This window comes from Asterias rubens, chromosome 13 (genome assembly GCF_902459465.1).
Source record: "Asterias rubens chromosome 13, eAstRub1.3, whole genome shotgun sequence".
NCBI classification, from domain to species: Eukaryota; Metazoa; Echinodermata; class Asteroidea; order Forcipulatida; family Asteriidae; genus Asterias; species Asterias rubens.
In genome coordinates, this window is record NC_047074.1 from 5,835,534 (window position 1) to 5,852,347 (window position 16,814).

General features: G+C 38.1%; 1 protein-coding gene across 1 annotated transcript in view; it reads left to right on the top strand.

Moving 5' to 3' along the window:
- The window catches only part of LOC117298321 (serine/threonine-protein kinase PAK 3-like), a 30,056-nt gene extending 22,241 nt beyond the window's left edge, over nucleotides 1-7,815 (top strand). Inside the window, exons 12-15 of the mRNA XM_033781501.1 lie at nucleotides 2,164-2,360; nucleotides 5,191-5,328; nucleotides 6,722-6,844; nucleotides 7,548-7,815. Of these exons, the coding sequence (XP_033637392.1) occupies nucleotides 2,164-2,360; nucleotides 5,191-5,328; nucleotides 6,722-6,805 (419 nt within the window). The 3' untranslated portion in view covers nucleotides 6,806-6,844; nucleotides 7,548-7,815. The remainder of the gene's footprint in view (nucleotides 1-2,163; nucleotides 2,361-5,190; nucleotides 5,329-6,721; nucleotides 6,845-7,547) is intronic.
- Nucleotides 7,816-16,814: the final 8,999 nt, after the last annotated feature.

Consider the following 16,814-nt stretch of genomic DNA (forward strand, 5'->3'; position numbering starts at 1 on the left):
TTGAGTTGTCAACCACCAGTTCTTCTCAGAACCAACATTAAGAGAAATCTTTGACTGGGTTGAGTTGTCAACCACCAGTTCTTCTAAGAACCAACATTAAGAGAAATCTGTTACTGGGTTGAGTTGTCAACCACCAGTTCTTCTAAGAACCAACGTTAAGAGAAATCTTTGACTGGGTTGAGTTGTCAACCACCAGTTCTTCTAAGAACCAACATTAAGAGAAATCTTTGACTGGGTTGAGTTGTCAACCACCAGTTCTTTTCAGAACCAACACTAAGAGAAATCTTTGACTGGGTTGAGTTGTCAACCATCAGAGAAATTAAGAGAAATCTATTACTGGGTTGAGTTGTCAACCACCAGTTCTTCTCAGAACCAACATTAAGAGAAATCTTTGACTGGGTTGAGTTGTCAACCACCAGTTCTTCTCAGAACCAACATTAAGATAAATCTTTGACTGGGTTGAGTTGTCAACCACCAGTTCTTCTCAGAACCAACACTAAGAGAAATCTTTGACTGGGTTGAGTTGTCAACCACCAGTTCTTCTCAGAACCAACATTAAGAGAAATCTTTGACTGGGTTGAGTTGTCAACCACCAGTTCTTCTCAGAACCAACAAACACTAAGAGAAATCTTTGACTGGGTTGAGTTGTCAACCACCAGTTCTTCTCAGAACCAACAAACACTAAGAGAAATCTTTGACCGGGTTGAGTTGTCAACCACCAGTTCTTCTCAGAACCAACACTAAGAGAAATCTTTGACTGGGTTGAGTTGTCAACCACCAGTTCTTCTCAGAACCAACATTAAGAGAAATCTTTGACTGGGTTGAGTTGTCAACCACCAGTTCTTCTCAGAACCAACAAACACTAAGAGAAATCTTTGACTGGGTTGAGTTGTCAACCACCAGTTCTTCTCAGAACCAACAAACACTAAGAGAAATCTTTGACTGGGTTGAGTTGTCAACCACCAGTTCTTCTCAGAACCAACACTAAGAGAAATCTTTGACTGGGTTGAGTTGTTAACCACCAGTTCTTCTCAGAACCAACATTAAGAGAAATCTTTGACTGGGTTGAGTTGTCAACCACCAGTTCTTCTCAGAACCAACACTAAGAGAAATCTTTGACTGGGTTGAGTTGTCAACAACCAGTTCTTCTCAGAACCAACACACACTAAGAGAAATCTTTGACTGGGTTGAGTTGTCAACCACCAGTTCTTCTCAGAACCAACACTAAGAGAAATCTTTGACTGGGTTGAGTTGTCAACCACCAGTTCTTCTCAGAACCAACATTAAGAGAAATCTTTGACTGGGTTGAGTTGTCAACCACCAGTTCTTCTCAGAACCAACATTAAGAGAAATCTTTGACTGGGTTGAGTTGTCAACCACCAGTTCTTCTCAGAACCAACATTAAAAGAGATTTACACAAGATGCTGCCTCAAACCTCTCCTGATTTTCTGTCTGTGGATTGTTGTTACTGTACGATGCTATTCAATATAATATTTTTAAAAAGCTGAATTATAAATACCTTGTCAGTTAAAGGGTTTGGTACCTTTTTAGATCAACTTTCTCGCCATGACATAAATCCCTACTCATTCTGAATGAAGATGTATGTAATATCATTTACCTGTTAAAAGTTTTGAGGAAAAAAAAGTGAAAATCACAGAGCAGTTTTTCAGGAGTGTCGCATAAACCTGTTGAAGATGCCCAAATAATTTTCTTAAGTCATTTCTCAAAATTACAGCACATCGGCAACTAATATTTAGGCACAAAGGCAGCTTTTTCTCAGCATTTTCTTTAAGGCGTGTAAGTTTAATGTAAATCTGTGAACGTTTGTGTTTTGTACAAAAAAGGACCCAAACCCTTTAAGTGTGTGCAGCGTTCAGGGGAGTTATGGTGCCATTGTTCAGTTTTAGATTCAATTGTATAAACCAGAGGGTCAAAAACTAGACTTGATTCAAGACTGTTTTGATCATGTGGTGTACAGGGTCAAACAATACATTCAAACAAACCTCTTGGGCTAAGACTAGTGAAAGGGAAGTCAAGATGAGTGAAACCTTAGAAAGTTATACTCTATAGTGTAGAAGTCTTCCCTGAAGAACAATGCATTGGTTAAATGTAATAATTATCATGAATGTGATGTGTAACCATTCCGGTTCTAACCCCTTGCAGCTGATTTTGGCTTCTGTGCTCAAATAACTCCTGAACAGAGCAAGCGTACAACTATGGTTGGTACACCATATTGGATGGCCCCAGAGGTTGTAACCCGTAAGCAATATGGACCTAAGGTGGATATCTGGTCTCTTGGTATTATGGCTATTGAGATGATTGAAGGAGAACCTCCTTATCTTAATGAGAATCCACTCAGGGTAAGTTACATCTAGGCTGGTAACCTTGTTACTAGTAAGCACAAATGTGACCCGCTCTAACGAAATGAGGATTGTCTAGTGAATTTCACATTTGCATATTTCATAATATTCCAAACAAGCAAATCTTAATATTTTAAATGAAATAAAAATCAAGATCATACGACCTTCCTGTCTGAAACAATGTGGAATTTTCGACGCCCTTGACGCTTAATTTTACGACCCGTTTTGGAAAACACAAACTCCATAAAAATTAATTTGAAAAAACGCGACGTCTCACACACTCATTAAAATAATATTAATATTTTTGTTTACGATAACGAAAACATCAATTTTTAACCCCCCGTAGTCAGGCAAACAAAATTACCAAAATGAACAAACAACTCAACGAAAAGTTAGATTGTAATGTGTAGACAATTTCACCAATAAGTTTGACAATGTTTACCTGAAATTTTAGAGCAATTTGCGTTGATATTTCCAACTTGAAATGCGAGTTTTGTTCCGTCAAGTCAAAACATAGTAAAGACAGCTGTCACTCAGCGCATAGCATCAACCCCCACGGGTATACTCGGCTTGAAGACCAGGGAACATTCGCAATTTCATGTTTCTCATGATTTTAGCGAAATTTCTTACCCAGCATGAAGTTTAACTGAAAGATTATTCCTTTAACATTCAGAATTATTTTGGTTTGGAACAATTCAACCTTGAAAAACCACAAAACAATGATGGAAATTAGACACTGTTTTCCCAACGTTCGATAAACATTCCACTGTTCCATACGTCGTACGTGTAGCAAAGTTTGTGCATGGTACGCGCGCAGTGTTCGTGTGTACATTGTCGTATTACCAGCGCTGCAACTAGCTATGGCAACAAGACCGGGTCGGGTGATCGGACTCTCACACGCTGCATGGATAAACAACGCCTCGGTCTGTGAGCCATACTAAATCTCGCGACGCGGATTTATGAATGAGAGATGTCATCGCTGATAAAACAGGGTTTGCCTTTGGTGACCTTTGAACCCCTTTCAGTGTTGACACATGTTTTTGGTGGCTATATTTAGACACCTCTAATCTTTGGCTTTCCAATGGTACTCTTGGTGGCGCTATGCAAGTTGTGTGAAAAGTTTTGCGACGCTCGCCAAATTTGGTGTTTTCAATGAATGTTCGCTGTCTGTCCCGTGGGATTTGGAACATTTTTGGATAATTACGTCAAGAACATGGCTCAGAAATCGTCTGTTTTTACATCTTTAGTAATCTTTTGACGAAAAGGTAAGACCATAGTAAGTTTAATCAAGATTTAGGCAACCTAAAAGTGTAGTAATAAAAAAAATTAAAAATTCAATAATTTTCATTAATTGTTTGTTATGATTATGTTCGGTGTCAAATTACACGAAATGAAACTTTACTAGACATTCCTCATTCCGTCAGAGCGGGTCACAAATGTTTTCCCTCCTGAAAAAAAGGAGCATTAACACCAGTACCTTCTGTCCCTTAGTACGGGCAAAGCGAAGCATAGTATTGTACGTGCATGCATTTGCACGCTAAAAACTAAAGGGACATGTTGACTTGGATAGGGCAAGTTGCTCCATGAAAAGGTTTAGTAACTGTTTGTTATGAAACTGCATATGGTTAGAAAGATGTTTTACAAGTAGAATATACATACAGTAATGATCCACACAGCTTCGAAATTGCATTGTTGTCCTTGAACAAGGTGAACTAACATGTCACGCCATTTTGTGGAGTCAAACTTTTCACTCCATAAAATGGCCGACCATGTTAGTTCAGAATGAAAAAGGGAAAACCACACAATTTCAGGGCATATTTGTGTGGATCATTATATTCTACTTTAAAAAAATCTTTCTTACCATATGCATTTCATTAGAAACGGTTACAAAACGCTTTTCATGGAGCAACTCGAACAATCCAAGGCAACGTGTCCCTTTAATGGCTGCTCTCAAGTTTTTCGGGGTGTCAAAAACTGTCTGAAAGGAGCCAGTTTAGGACAAATTGAGGGGTTAAGACGTCATTGGATGTCAAATGGTTAAGGGTTCCAGTCCCACTCATGACCCCTGTAGGTTTATTTGCCACAAAACTCAACTAACCATACTGTATACATCAGATGGTATAGGGCAAACATGTCAGTTGTTGAATGCTATCAATAGACAACAGTTTAGTTTGCTTTGAATGTACAGTATTAGGGTTTTCATGAGTGTGTAGTAAATTTAAATAACAAAGACTGACTTGATTACTTGACTCACAGCCACTATGTAATGTCATCAAGATTTGGGAAAGTTGTTCTTGTCTCTGATTGTTCAGGGCATACAAAACAGATGATTACTATAAACTTGCCAAAATGATGACAATTCACGATGAAACAGTTAACATCGAATGATGACAATGATGATAAACTTTGACACAACTTCTCATGGCTTAGAACAGTATAAAACATGGCTGCTCTGTACATCACACATGTCTACACACCAGTAAAAACTGTATACATTCCCTGTACCTTACGGGGTACCAGTTACCGGTGTCTGGTTTGCGTTTATTGTACAGTTGTTTTATTTACAATTTGTGAATGAGTTAAAGAAGCAGTCACTACAAGTGCAATAGAAAACTTGCATTTATGAGTAAAGTTATTTCTCAATCACAGTGTGTTGCCTTTAAGTTGCCAGTAAATATTCTACAAGCTTTGATTCAATGCAACATATACAAATATGCAGCATTCAATGTACATGTGTGTTTTGTACATGTAGCTAAATCAATATTTGCAAGTCAAGGTTGAGTAAAAATGCACGGCTGAATTCCTTTATTTTGTTTTCATTTGACCTTAGGCTCTGTACCTTATTGCAACAAATGGTACTCCAGAAATCCAAAACCCAGAGAAGTTGTCACCAGTGTTTAAAGACTTCTTAGCCCAGTGTCTAGAGACTGATGTTGAGAAGAGAGTAGGCAGCACTGAGCTTCTTGAGGTAGGATTAAGAGTCTGTTTGGCTCACACTGTGTGAGTCCTTGCTTTATAATCCTTGATCCAGCTTGGTGGATAATATACAAATATTGATTGCTTCGAGTGCTATGGTTAAAACTATGACTCCCGAGGTGATCCCCGGGAGCGTTCTATCTAAAATAGAACGCTACGGGGATCACCGAGGGAGTCATAGTTTTTAACCATTGCACAATAAAAGCAGTCAATATTTGTTTTATAACACCCCAAACATTTTTAAATACTGTACTATTATTATTAAGTTACAGACCTGAATGCTACAATCCACGGACGACGCGAATACAGATTGCAAACACTTGTACTGTGCTGCATGTAGTGTCGTGCAATCTGAAATGGTTACAGACTATTAATTTATCATCCTCGTACACGCAACGGACGTCTGGGTACTGCACGCCGTGTGCTAGTCTTCGGACTAGCGCATGGCAAACCGACGCACTATCACACGGCCGTCGTTTAGCAAAACTAAGACATGTCATGTGATGCGCTCTAAACCAATGAGCAGGCAGAATACTTGCAAGGGGTGTTATAATACATACTACATAGGAATTCTAACCCAGTGTTGGTGTTGTTTTTGTTATGTAGAGGTTTCCTGGCTGACTGGCTTCATACTGCTTGCTTCAAACTCTAAATACAATGTTGTCCAGAAGTGCCGTTTTTTTTTCGTTTTTTTATTGCCTCCCCTCAATTTCCCTAAGCTAAATTACTGTCAACGACTGGAAAACTTGTCTTAAATAAAAAAAAAACGCTTTCTATCATACAATTCAGTTTCCATTCCTGTGCCGCGCTGTAGAAGGCATCAAGTTACCCCCATCAAGCCAATCAAAACAATTGTCATGTGTCCAACAACCCTTCCCAATACTTGAATGGAGTCAAAATCTACCGTTCAGAAGTCAATGTAACAACAAAAGATGGTGATGTAAGGAGAAATTGATTCAATGGATTATTACCAGAAACTGCTCAGATTGCACCACAGAGTATCTAAAATATTGAGACCTTAGGAAGGCCCTGGACCCCATGCTTTTCAAGGTTCCGGAGTCTATGTAGCCATAAAAAATTATGATTTAGAGAACAATTTTATTGAATGCATTAAGCCAGAGCATGGAGCATCTACATCTAAACTGAAATAAAAAATTCAAGGGCCTAAACCAAGGGTCTGTTGTAACATTACCAGTTACAATATATCAAGAAGTACACCCTGTACACTACCAACTGTTTTACATGTGTAACAATTTTAAGAAGTCTTTGTTGCATTTTTGCTTCTTTTCTTCCTCATATTTACCGGAGTGTCTGATTATCTACCCATCTAAACCCCAATCACTTGTTATTAACAAAGCTCGTATTGTATTGTTTTCTTCATTCAGCATCCCTTCTTGAAGATGGCCAAACCTCTGAAGACACTTGTGCCATTGATCATTGCAGCTAAAGAGGCTAGTGCTCGTCACTAGTCAATGTCTGGCAAGGAGAACGGTTCCCTTCGTGTTTAGGTAGGGACTTTACTTCAATTTCCTACACAGAGGACCACACTTAAACTCAGTTACCTCATTCAAGATCCTTCATTGTCTTTTCATGCTCCTAATTATCAAAAGGCTGTAAATGTTTAGTCTTTTACAAATTGAATTTAAATTTTTGCTAACTTAACCTCAAATGGTGCTTTAAAATCATTTTCTACTACGTGTATTTGCTTTTGCAATTTTAAATCTGATTTTCCTTGTACAAAGCCCCGAGTTCCCGGTAATACAAATTGTGTGCAAAAAAAAAAACACATACAAGTGTAGTTGTGTACTGTTAAGTGCTCTTTGACATCAGGTTTAATTTGCATCAGGGATTAAGAATATTATTAGTTTTTGTTTGGTATACAGTGCTTTCACACATCATTATAAGGGTAAAACCAGCTAACACGAGTGTGTTTTATAACACAAATATTGAATGTATTTCATTCGTGCATAGTTGCAGAGTATAATGCCTCGGTGGAAATCTGGCTCTTCCACTTCACTCAGCTGGGCCTTCCAAAATGGACTAGTTGAGGTTGCACCTTGTGATTATACATGTATCCTGCAACAATGCACATATTAGTACTTACTGGCATCCAATATATGTAGATGATTATTTCATAACTCAAGTCGTGTATTTGTGTCTTTATTCGTCTGTTTCTAAATGTTGGTGGTTTTGTTCCTCTTTTATCCCTAGAACTCAGCACTGAGCACTTTGGAAGTTTGCTGGAGGGAATCCAACTGTTTAATGTTCAAATGGATTTTGTTTTTCAAAGAACCCCTAAGGTTGGTCCTAAATAAATCAGGGTTGCTGATAAAGTAAGAATTAACCCTGTAAAATTGTCATTAAAAACAAATGTTGATATTGCATCTAAGACTTAACGGTACATTAGTGGACATTATTGGTAATTACTCAAAATAATTATTAGCATAAAACCTCACTTGGTAACGAGTAATTGGGAGAGTTTGATGGAATACAACATTGTGAGAAACGGCTCCCTCTGAAGTGACGTAGTTTTCGAATAAGAAGTAATTTTCCACGAATTTGATTTCGAGACCTCAGATTTAGAATTTGAGGTCTCGAAATCAAGCATTTGAAAGCACACAACTTCGTGTGACAAGGGTGTTTTTTCGTTCATTATTATCTCACAACTTCGATGACCGATTGAGCTCAAATTTTCACAGGTTTGTTATTTTATGCATATGTTGAGATACAGCAAGTGAGAAGACTGGTCTTTGACAATTACCAAGTGTCCAGTGTCTTTAAACAAATAAATAACTATCCAACAAAATTAACTTAACCAATGATAATAAAAATGTAACAGTAAAAATGTGGGATTGTTTTGAAGAACTACCATATAATGTAACTGCATGAGCTTCGCTCATTTATGAGTACATTTACAATGTATGTCAGAAATGTAGCAGTCAGACAAATGGGAGAGCTTGTTTACATGTATCACAGGTTTTTGAACATTGCGTTTTGTTAAAACTTATCCAGCTAGCTTTGGTTCTATATGTTTTTATGGTATGTAATATGTTTCCCATATTACTTGCACGTGGTGCAGTTTCTAAAGAATACTACCTGTCAACATCTGGCCATAACTCTTTGGTTTTATTTACTAGAATATCCTTTCACATTCTTATTAAGTTGAACACCTTATGTTAACTCAATACTCAAACTGTTTGACTCTGCGTAGAGTTATACCTTGCATGATCAGTTTCACTCCTTGACCACTCATTGGTTTATAAACATAAAATTGAATTAAACTAATTCTGTTATCTTTATGTGATTTGGGTAGTAAGGGATTGCATATCCACTTAATACTGCAGTTTCTAAATTAATTACATTGCATACTGTCTGAGGCGCTAATTATAATAACCATACTCCAATCATAAACTCAAATCTAAACCTTATTAGGGTTTAATGCGTAACGCAGTAAACCGATTTAACACCGGGAAATATGCATAATTATAGTCACGTTGCACAGTCGGGGTAAGCGATTGGGATTGTCAGGGCGCATTCAGACGTGGGTCCATTGTTCTTTTCAACCAACCAAAGCAATGCATTTCGGGGAAAGGGTGCTTGTCTTTCTGGGAACCGTCATTGAATATTCTGCCACCGAGGAGTTAGGTAGCACGAGTACCGTGAATACGGAAAGGTTTCAAACATCTAGTGTGTATAAAGGGCCAATAATTGCGAACAACCCACAGATTAATAGTCACGATATTTCACGGCCTTTGTAGGTTACTCGGGGTATAACGGGCCAACATTCTCAAAGCACGAGTACAGGTACACAAGGACAAGAAAGGGCCAACAATCATAAGTTTTCTGGCAGCTTGCCGTTTAATATGAAAGTTAGTCAGAGCTTGTGTTAGTCAGGCCAATCAGGAATAAGTAACCCTAATAGTTTAGTGTACAACTTGGCGAACTCTAGTCAATATTCAGGGTATTCCATACATAACAGGGATGGGGGCATGTAGTAGGTTAGGAGGGACATCATCTTCAATAGAACTGGGTGGTGCCCAACCTTCAAATGCAGGGTGCAACATAAATACAGTAGGGAGCAGTAGCATGTAGGGGTCCATTGATTGCACAGCGGGCTCTTGAAGCATACCGACGGTGAATAACATGCAGCATATGAATTAGCCATCAACTCCCTTTAATCCATTGATATCGGTTTGTAGCGAAATGGGCGAGGGCCTACCGCTAACCTTAACATTTTAAGATTATTCATAGCGAGTTTGTGGATTTCGCTGTGATCTTATAATAATAATAATAATAATAATAATAAGACTTGTAAATGCGCACATATCCACCCTGCTGGGTGTTCAAGGCGTATAAAGAAGAGTGATCCTATAGTAGTACAAATAGCGGTCAAGACACAATAATTTTTGCTGGCTGTAAACGAGGGGGGTTCTATAATATGGAAAGAAAATAAACACAGGCGTGCAATTACTTCTATACATACATGGACCTCTGCATTTTGACTTATGCAGCAGTGTATTTGCGAGCTCATCTCCATAGAACACCTAGAATTGTTGAAATATGTCAGATTGTACGCACAGAGAGCAGCAGCTCGTCCAATAAGGGGGGATGGCGCACTTTTAGAATGAGGCAGCAATTAACACCAGTTAGATCATGGGCATCAATAATTGACGATGAATTATGGGCATTGCACGTCACAGCACCATGTGTTCATCAAGCTCTAGAACAAAGTGTACATAAAGAATAGAAGGGAAATAGCAAGTTTCATTATAGCCTTTCGGAATGATTGATCATTATTAGGCACTAAATGGCCAGCTTCCATAAATCAAGTGGTAGCCTATTGCATAATATTAAAATTAAAGACCTTTGCATCTTCTTCCATTGGTACATACGTATCTGGTATTTCATATGTTTAATGAATAGGGTATGATGGCCTTAGCTTTCGATCCAAACCGGACATAGTTCAGAGGCATAAAACAAGTACAAACGAATACATATCCATTTATAGAAAAAGAGAGGGGAAAGGGACTAAGGGAAGAAAGAAGCGGGAAAGAAAGAAGCGGGAAAATAACAGCCAATCAAAGTTTCTATTTCAGAAACAATTGGTGGCTATGAACCAATACGAGTAAAGTGGCGAGGACAAAGGATGTTTCGTATGAAAGGATGGATTACTGGACCATAAAAGTGGTAAATGCATTGTTCGTTAACAATGCAGGGAGGGAAACATGAAAGGGTAGAATTAGAGAACAAGTTGCATCATGATGCAACTAACAATGGTCAATTAATAGAGAAAAGCAAGATCAAAGGTACGAGGTATGAGGGACCTGTGGAAAAAAGAAAGGGGGGTTACTTACATGAGATAGTTATAGTAACAAATATATAAGAACAACTTTAAAAAATTAATTTATACTTTATTTACAGAATATTACAACATATAAGTTCTCAGGCAGAAGTGAAGTGGGGGAGGTAATGGGAAGTTATTTAACACCAGTGTTTATGTTTAGTCCAAAGGGTTTGACTGTCTTGAGTTGGTGAATCCAGTGTGATTCTCTATGCTTGCAGTTATATTTCATATGTTCATAAATTGCACAATTGGGAGGATCCAACGGGCAGTTTCATTGTTTCTAAGATGAAAGAGTTTTGTAGACGCTTGGACCCTCGGCAAGATTCAAGATGTCCTATTACATTTCCAGTGCTGAGCAGTCTGGTTAGTATTTTACCGCCAGTCTGCAAAATATTGAATTATTCGGTTGAGTCCCGGGGCGAATTAGAATAAATCTGGTATGTGGTTTGGGTAGTATGGGATTGCATATCCACTTAATACTGCAGTTTCTAAATTAATTACATTGCATACTGTCCGATACGCTAATTATAATAACCATACTCCAATCATAAACTCAAATCTAAACCTTATATATGAAAGTTACATACTTTGGTATACCCAACATTTTCTTATCTTGTTCTTGCTTATTTGGAACATTTCTACAAATATTTAATATACATAACTTGGGTCCTGCGAACAAAATACTGATATCTACATGTAGTTAATACAAATGTTTATCCATTATACTTTTGATCTTTGTCAAATATTTTAAAGGTCACATCAAAATTGTTCACTTAAGAAGAAAGCAACCTTACATGATTCGTTTTACAGTAGAATACATCAAAGTACTTAAGCAACATTTAATGATGTTCACTCTCAAACCAGAGGATTGGGTTCATGTTGTCATTTTTGTGGATCCAATATGAATTCAACCTTGAGCCTCTCCTGATATGCAATTTGTTCTTTTTTTAGACCCTCTAAATAACATGTTTGAGTGCTTTCTTCATCATCTTCATCCTTTAGCCCGGTTCATACATGTACATGTACATGTACATGTACATGTACAAGTACATGTACATGTACATGTACTTCCTGAGAATGTGATATGAATTTAGACGTCACATATTCCCAGCGAATAATTTGGAAAAGTTGAGCTGTGTTCAACTGCTGCGAAAATGGAGCTGTGACGTCAAAATTCATGTCGCAATCGCAGGAATTAGGAACCATGCTTTACTGATGCATTCAGACCAAACGTTGACCGGGTGTAGACAAAGGGGAAACAATTTAAACAGTAATGTTTATGTTATACTCCTTTATATTAATTGTTTCATACATGATTGTGTAAACAATAGTTTAACCTGGTTTGTAAATAATGTTTAATAATTACAATATTACTGAAAGAGACTAATCAATGAGTTGTGATTTTAACCATTTTAAAAGTAGCCCCTTTGCACATATCGTAGGATTGCCCTATGCAAATTTATTAATGCCATTTTTAACATGCAGCTCCAGTTTATTTTTATCTGCTTTCTTATTAAATGTTTTTGTCTAAACTGAATCTTTACATTTTCTTTTTTTAATGTTAATAAAAAACATAAATTCAACTTTGCAAGTCTGGTTCAAAAGGAACTGGTACAATAAGTCAAAAGTGTTTGTTTGGTTAAAGGCAAGTATGTATTTTGTATATTTTATTTTGTCAGTTGCTGATTTTCAGTTTATATTGATTAAAAAAAGGAGATTGCATGATGTATTTAACTACACAATCATTTCTCATTATGTTCGTGTTCTTCAATCTATTGGAAGTCAAGTAAATCAACTGCAAGAATCAACTGAATTTGATTACAAGCTGACATGTAAGTGCTTATTCTTGATCTTTAAATGTTCTTGAGGATCAGCTTCATACTCTTTTATTAACTACAAAATGTGTGGTTTTCTTAACTACCCTTAAACGTCACTCTCTCATAATGATTTTGGGGTAGGTAAACTCAGAAGTTGACAAAATAGTGTGGGATGACAGATTAGTCTACATGTATATGGACACGTTATGATGTGCACACACAAAATCCTACCATGTACACAAAAACTAATCCTTTAAATTAGCCTAGTAGTGAACTAATGAATACATTTTCAGAACGCTTCAATTTTTATTTAGTGGGTCCAGGGAACATCTATTCGTCTGTTCAGACCATCAGAACGAGAATTGTGCCCCCAAACACAGTTATTTACTCATAATACAACCTGCCTTCTGAATGCGCCCCCAAACACAGTTATTTACTCATAATACAACCTGCCTTCTGAATGCGCCCCCAAACACAGTTATTTACTCATAATACAACCTGCCTTCTGAATGCGCCCCCAAACACAGTTATTTACTCATAATACAACCTGCCTTCTGAATGCGCCCCCAAACACAGTTATTTACTCATAATACAACCTGCCTTCTGAATGCGCCCCCAAACACAGTTATTTACTCATAATACAACCTGCCTTCTGAATGCGCCCCCAAACACAGTTATTTACTCATAATACAACCTGCCTTCTGAATGCGCCCCCAAACACAGTTATTTACTCATAATACAACCTGCCTTCTGAATGCGCCCCCAAACACAGTTATTTACTCATAATACAACCTGCCTTCTGAATGCGCCCCCAAACACAGTTATTTACTCATAATACAACCTGCCTTCTGAATGCGCCCCCAAACACAGTTATTTACTCATAATACAACCTGCCTTCTGAATGTGCCCCCAAACACAGTTATTTACTCATAATACAACCTGCCTTCTGAATGCGCCCCCAAACACAGTTATTTACTCATAATACAACCTGCCTTCTGAATGTGCCCCCAAACAAAGTTATTTACTCATTATACAACCTGCCTTCTGAATGCGCCCCCAAACACAGTTATTTACTCATAATACAACCTGCCTTCTGAATGTGCCCCCAAACACAGTTATTTACTCATAATACAACCTGCCTTCTGAATGTGCCCCCAAACACAGTTATTTACTCATAATACAACCTGCCTTCTGAATGTGCCCCCAAACACAGTTATTTACTCATAATACAACCTGCCTTCTGAATGTGCCCCCAAACACAGTTATTTACTCATAATACAACCTGCCTTCTGAATGCGCCCAGTGGACCTGGAACTTGTTACCAAGGCTGCTCAGACGGTAAAGGGGCGGACACACGGGCCTCAATAACGAGACCAGATTTTATCAAACAGTGACCCAACTGCTACTTCAACTCGCATTAGGCAGAACGCGTAATAGTCCTTGTGTTTGCCTTCATGTTATTTTGTGCATATTTATTATTTTGTGCTGTTATATATATTTTTGTACATTTTGTGTTGTTTTGGTCAAATAAATAATCAAAAGTCCATTCAGAAACCTAGACAAACACCTCCTTAACATGAACTGTCAGAGTGTACGATCTAAGCTCCCAAACTTTCATAACCTGATTGATACAGAGGACCCAGACGTAATCGTGGGTTCAGAATCCTGGCTTAATGGAAGCATCGCCTCTGGTGAAGTTTTTCCTCCTTCCTTCAGCATTTATCGCAAGGATAGAGCTGACTATGGTGGTGTTTTACTAGCAGTAAAAATACTTAAGTTGCTCAGGAGGAAACCAAACTCCAAAGTGACTGTGAAGCCATATTTATGGGCAAGTATTCATGTGTACATTGGAGCTTTTGATAGATCGCAACAAACGGACAACGCCTACTTGAGACAATTGGAAATCAGCATTGAAAAAATGTCTAGGCAGGCAGCTATATGTCTGCTTGGTGACTTTCACTTACCCGAAGTAGATTGGACAACAAACGGCTTTAAACCTAGTGGCAGATACCCTGGCCCAAGTAAAATCATGATAGATATCGCCATGGATAACAACCTCTCGCAGATTGTGAGTCAACCAACCAGAGACAACAACATTTTGGATCTCTGTTTCACTAACTACATCTTTTGTGTACAAAGTTATTGTCTAAGCTGGAATTAGTGACCATTGTTATCGACGCCAGTATTGGATCTAAATTCATCAAACGCCCCCGGAGGAAGGTTTTTCTCTTCAATAAGGGAAGTTACATGTATACTGACATTGCCATCAAAATGAAGCCCTTCAATGACCAGCTTTCACACTGAAAAAATGAAGATATGGACATAGAACACATGTGGACATCTTTTAGAGACGCCCTACAGGCAGCAATGAATGACTATAATCTAAGTTATGCTTGTCAACCTTGGATAACTGGTATAACAAAAAAAGATAAATCCGAAAAAACAACGCCTCTATAAGAAAGCTCGCAAAAGAAACAGCAAAGTACTCTGGGACAAATTCAAGCTACTGAGACGACGCACCGACCGAAAGATCAAGAAACAGTACAAGACTTACGTAAAAGATGTCATAGGAGCCAGCGTACATTCGGAAAATACTAAGCCATTCTGGAATTTTATTTAAAACCAAGAGACAGAAAGTTTTTGGAATTTCTTCTGTGAATGTTGCTGCGCACACCATCTCTAGTGCAAAGGACAAAGCCGAATCCCTGAATAAGCAATTTTGCTCCATTTTTACAGAGGAAGATCCAACTAATATCCCTGATATTGGCCATGGCTCAGTTCCAGATTTACCTTCTTTGATCATCAATCGCCTGGAGTCGAGAAATTGCTTCAGAACTTCAAAGTAAACCAGTCATCCGGACCGGAGGCTCGGACCGGACAACATCCCTGCCTGAGTTTTGAAAAAGTGCTCAGAATCAGTAGCTCCAAGACTTCAGAAGATTGTTCAGAAGTCTATGGATAGTGTGAGGCTTCCTGTGGATTGGTTGAGTGCAAATATTTCACAAATTTTTAAGAAAGGTGATATGACAAGCCCTTCTAACTATCGCCCATTTTCCTTGACCTGCATTACCTGCAAGTTACTTGAACATATCATACACAGTCACATAATGAAACACGTTGATAATCACCACCTGCTTAATGACCTTCAACATGTTTTTTTTGGAAAGAAAGATCCTGTGAGACTCAATTGGCAGCCCTAACTGACGATTCTTGACAAAAGAAGCCAAGCTGACTTCATAAGAATGGACTTCAGTAAAGCGTTCGACACGGTTCCCAACAAACGCTTACTCACCAAATTACACTCACCAAATTTCAGGAGTTCCTCTGTTTCATTGTTATTCCTCATGTATATTAACAACGTCCCAGTCTCAATAAGTCTCAGGTCTGCTATTCGCAGCTGATTGCATTTTGTACAGAGAAATAACATCAAATAATGACTGTGTCGCCTTACAACAAGACATCAACTGGCTGTGTGAATGGGAGAAAACACGGCAAATGAGCTTCAATGCTTCAAAATGTTTTAAAATGCATATGACACATAAAATTAAAAAAACTACTCATCAATACCGGAAGTGATTCAACAAAAATACTTAGGAGTGGAACTAACTAGAGATTTTTCCTGGTCCAAACACATCAGCCAAGTTACATCTGGGGAAAATAAGAATCTTGGCCTCCTTAAGACAAACTTGAGATGCTGTGATGAAAAGACCAAAGCCACTGCCTACAAGACACTTGTTCGACCTAAATTAGAATACTGCAGCAGCATATGGGACCCACACAAACAGAACCTCATAGAAGCAGTTGAAAAAGTTCAGCACAGAGCAGCACGCTTTGTCGCAAACGATTACAGGCGTGAAAGCAGTGTCACCCAGCTTCTACAACAACTTGAGTGGGAACGACTCGACGCTAGTCGTTTAACTGTTATCTTTAAAGAACTAAACCATCTTGCTCCATCCAACAAAGACTACCTGAAGGTGACGCGGGAGGAAATACCACACAACAGACCATCTAGAAATTATCACAAAACAACTTTAAAAGAGTCACAATTAACAAAGACTGCTACAAGTTTTTCACTTTATCCATAAACAGTCCCAAAATGGAACCTGGTACCAACTGATACGAAAGAGACAACTAATCTAAAATACTTGATGCCATTAACCTCGGAAAGCTAACACCAAAAGCCCATTTTAAAATGTAGGTAGCCTGCATGAGCACGCATGACAAACTATGTGTGTTAACAATGCTCGCCCTCGATTGGTTGAATAGATTCCATCTTGGGAAGAGATTTTAGATTTAGATGATTTAGATTTTTTATTC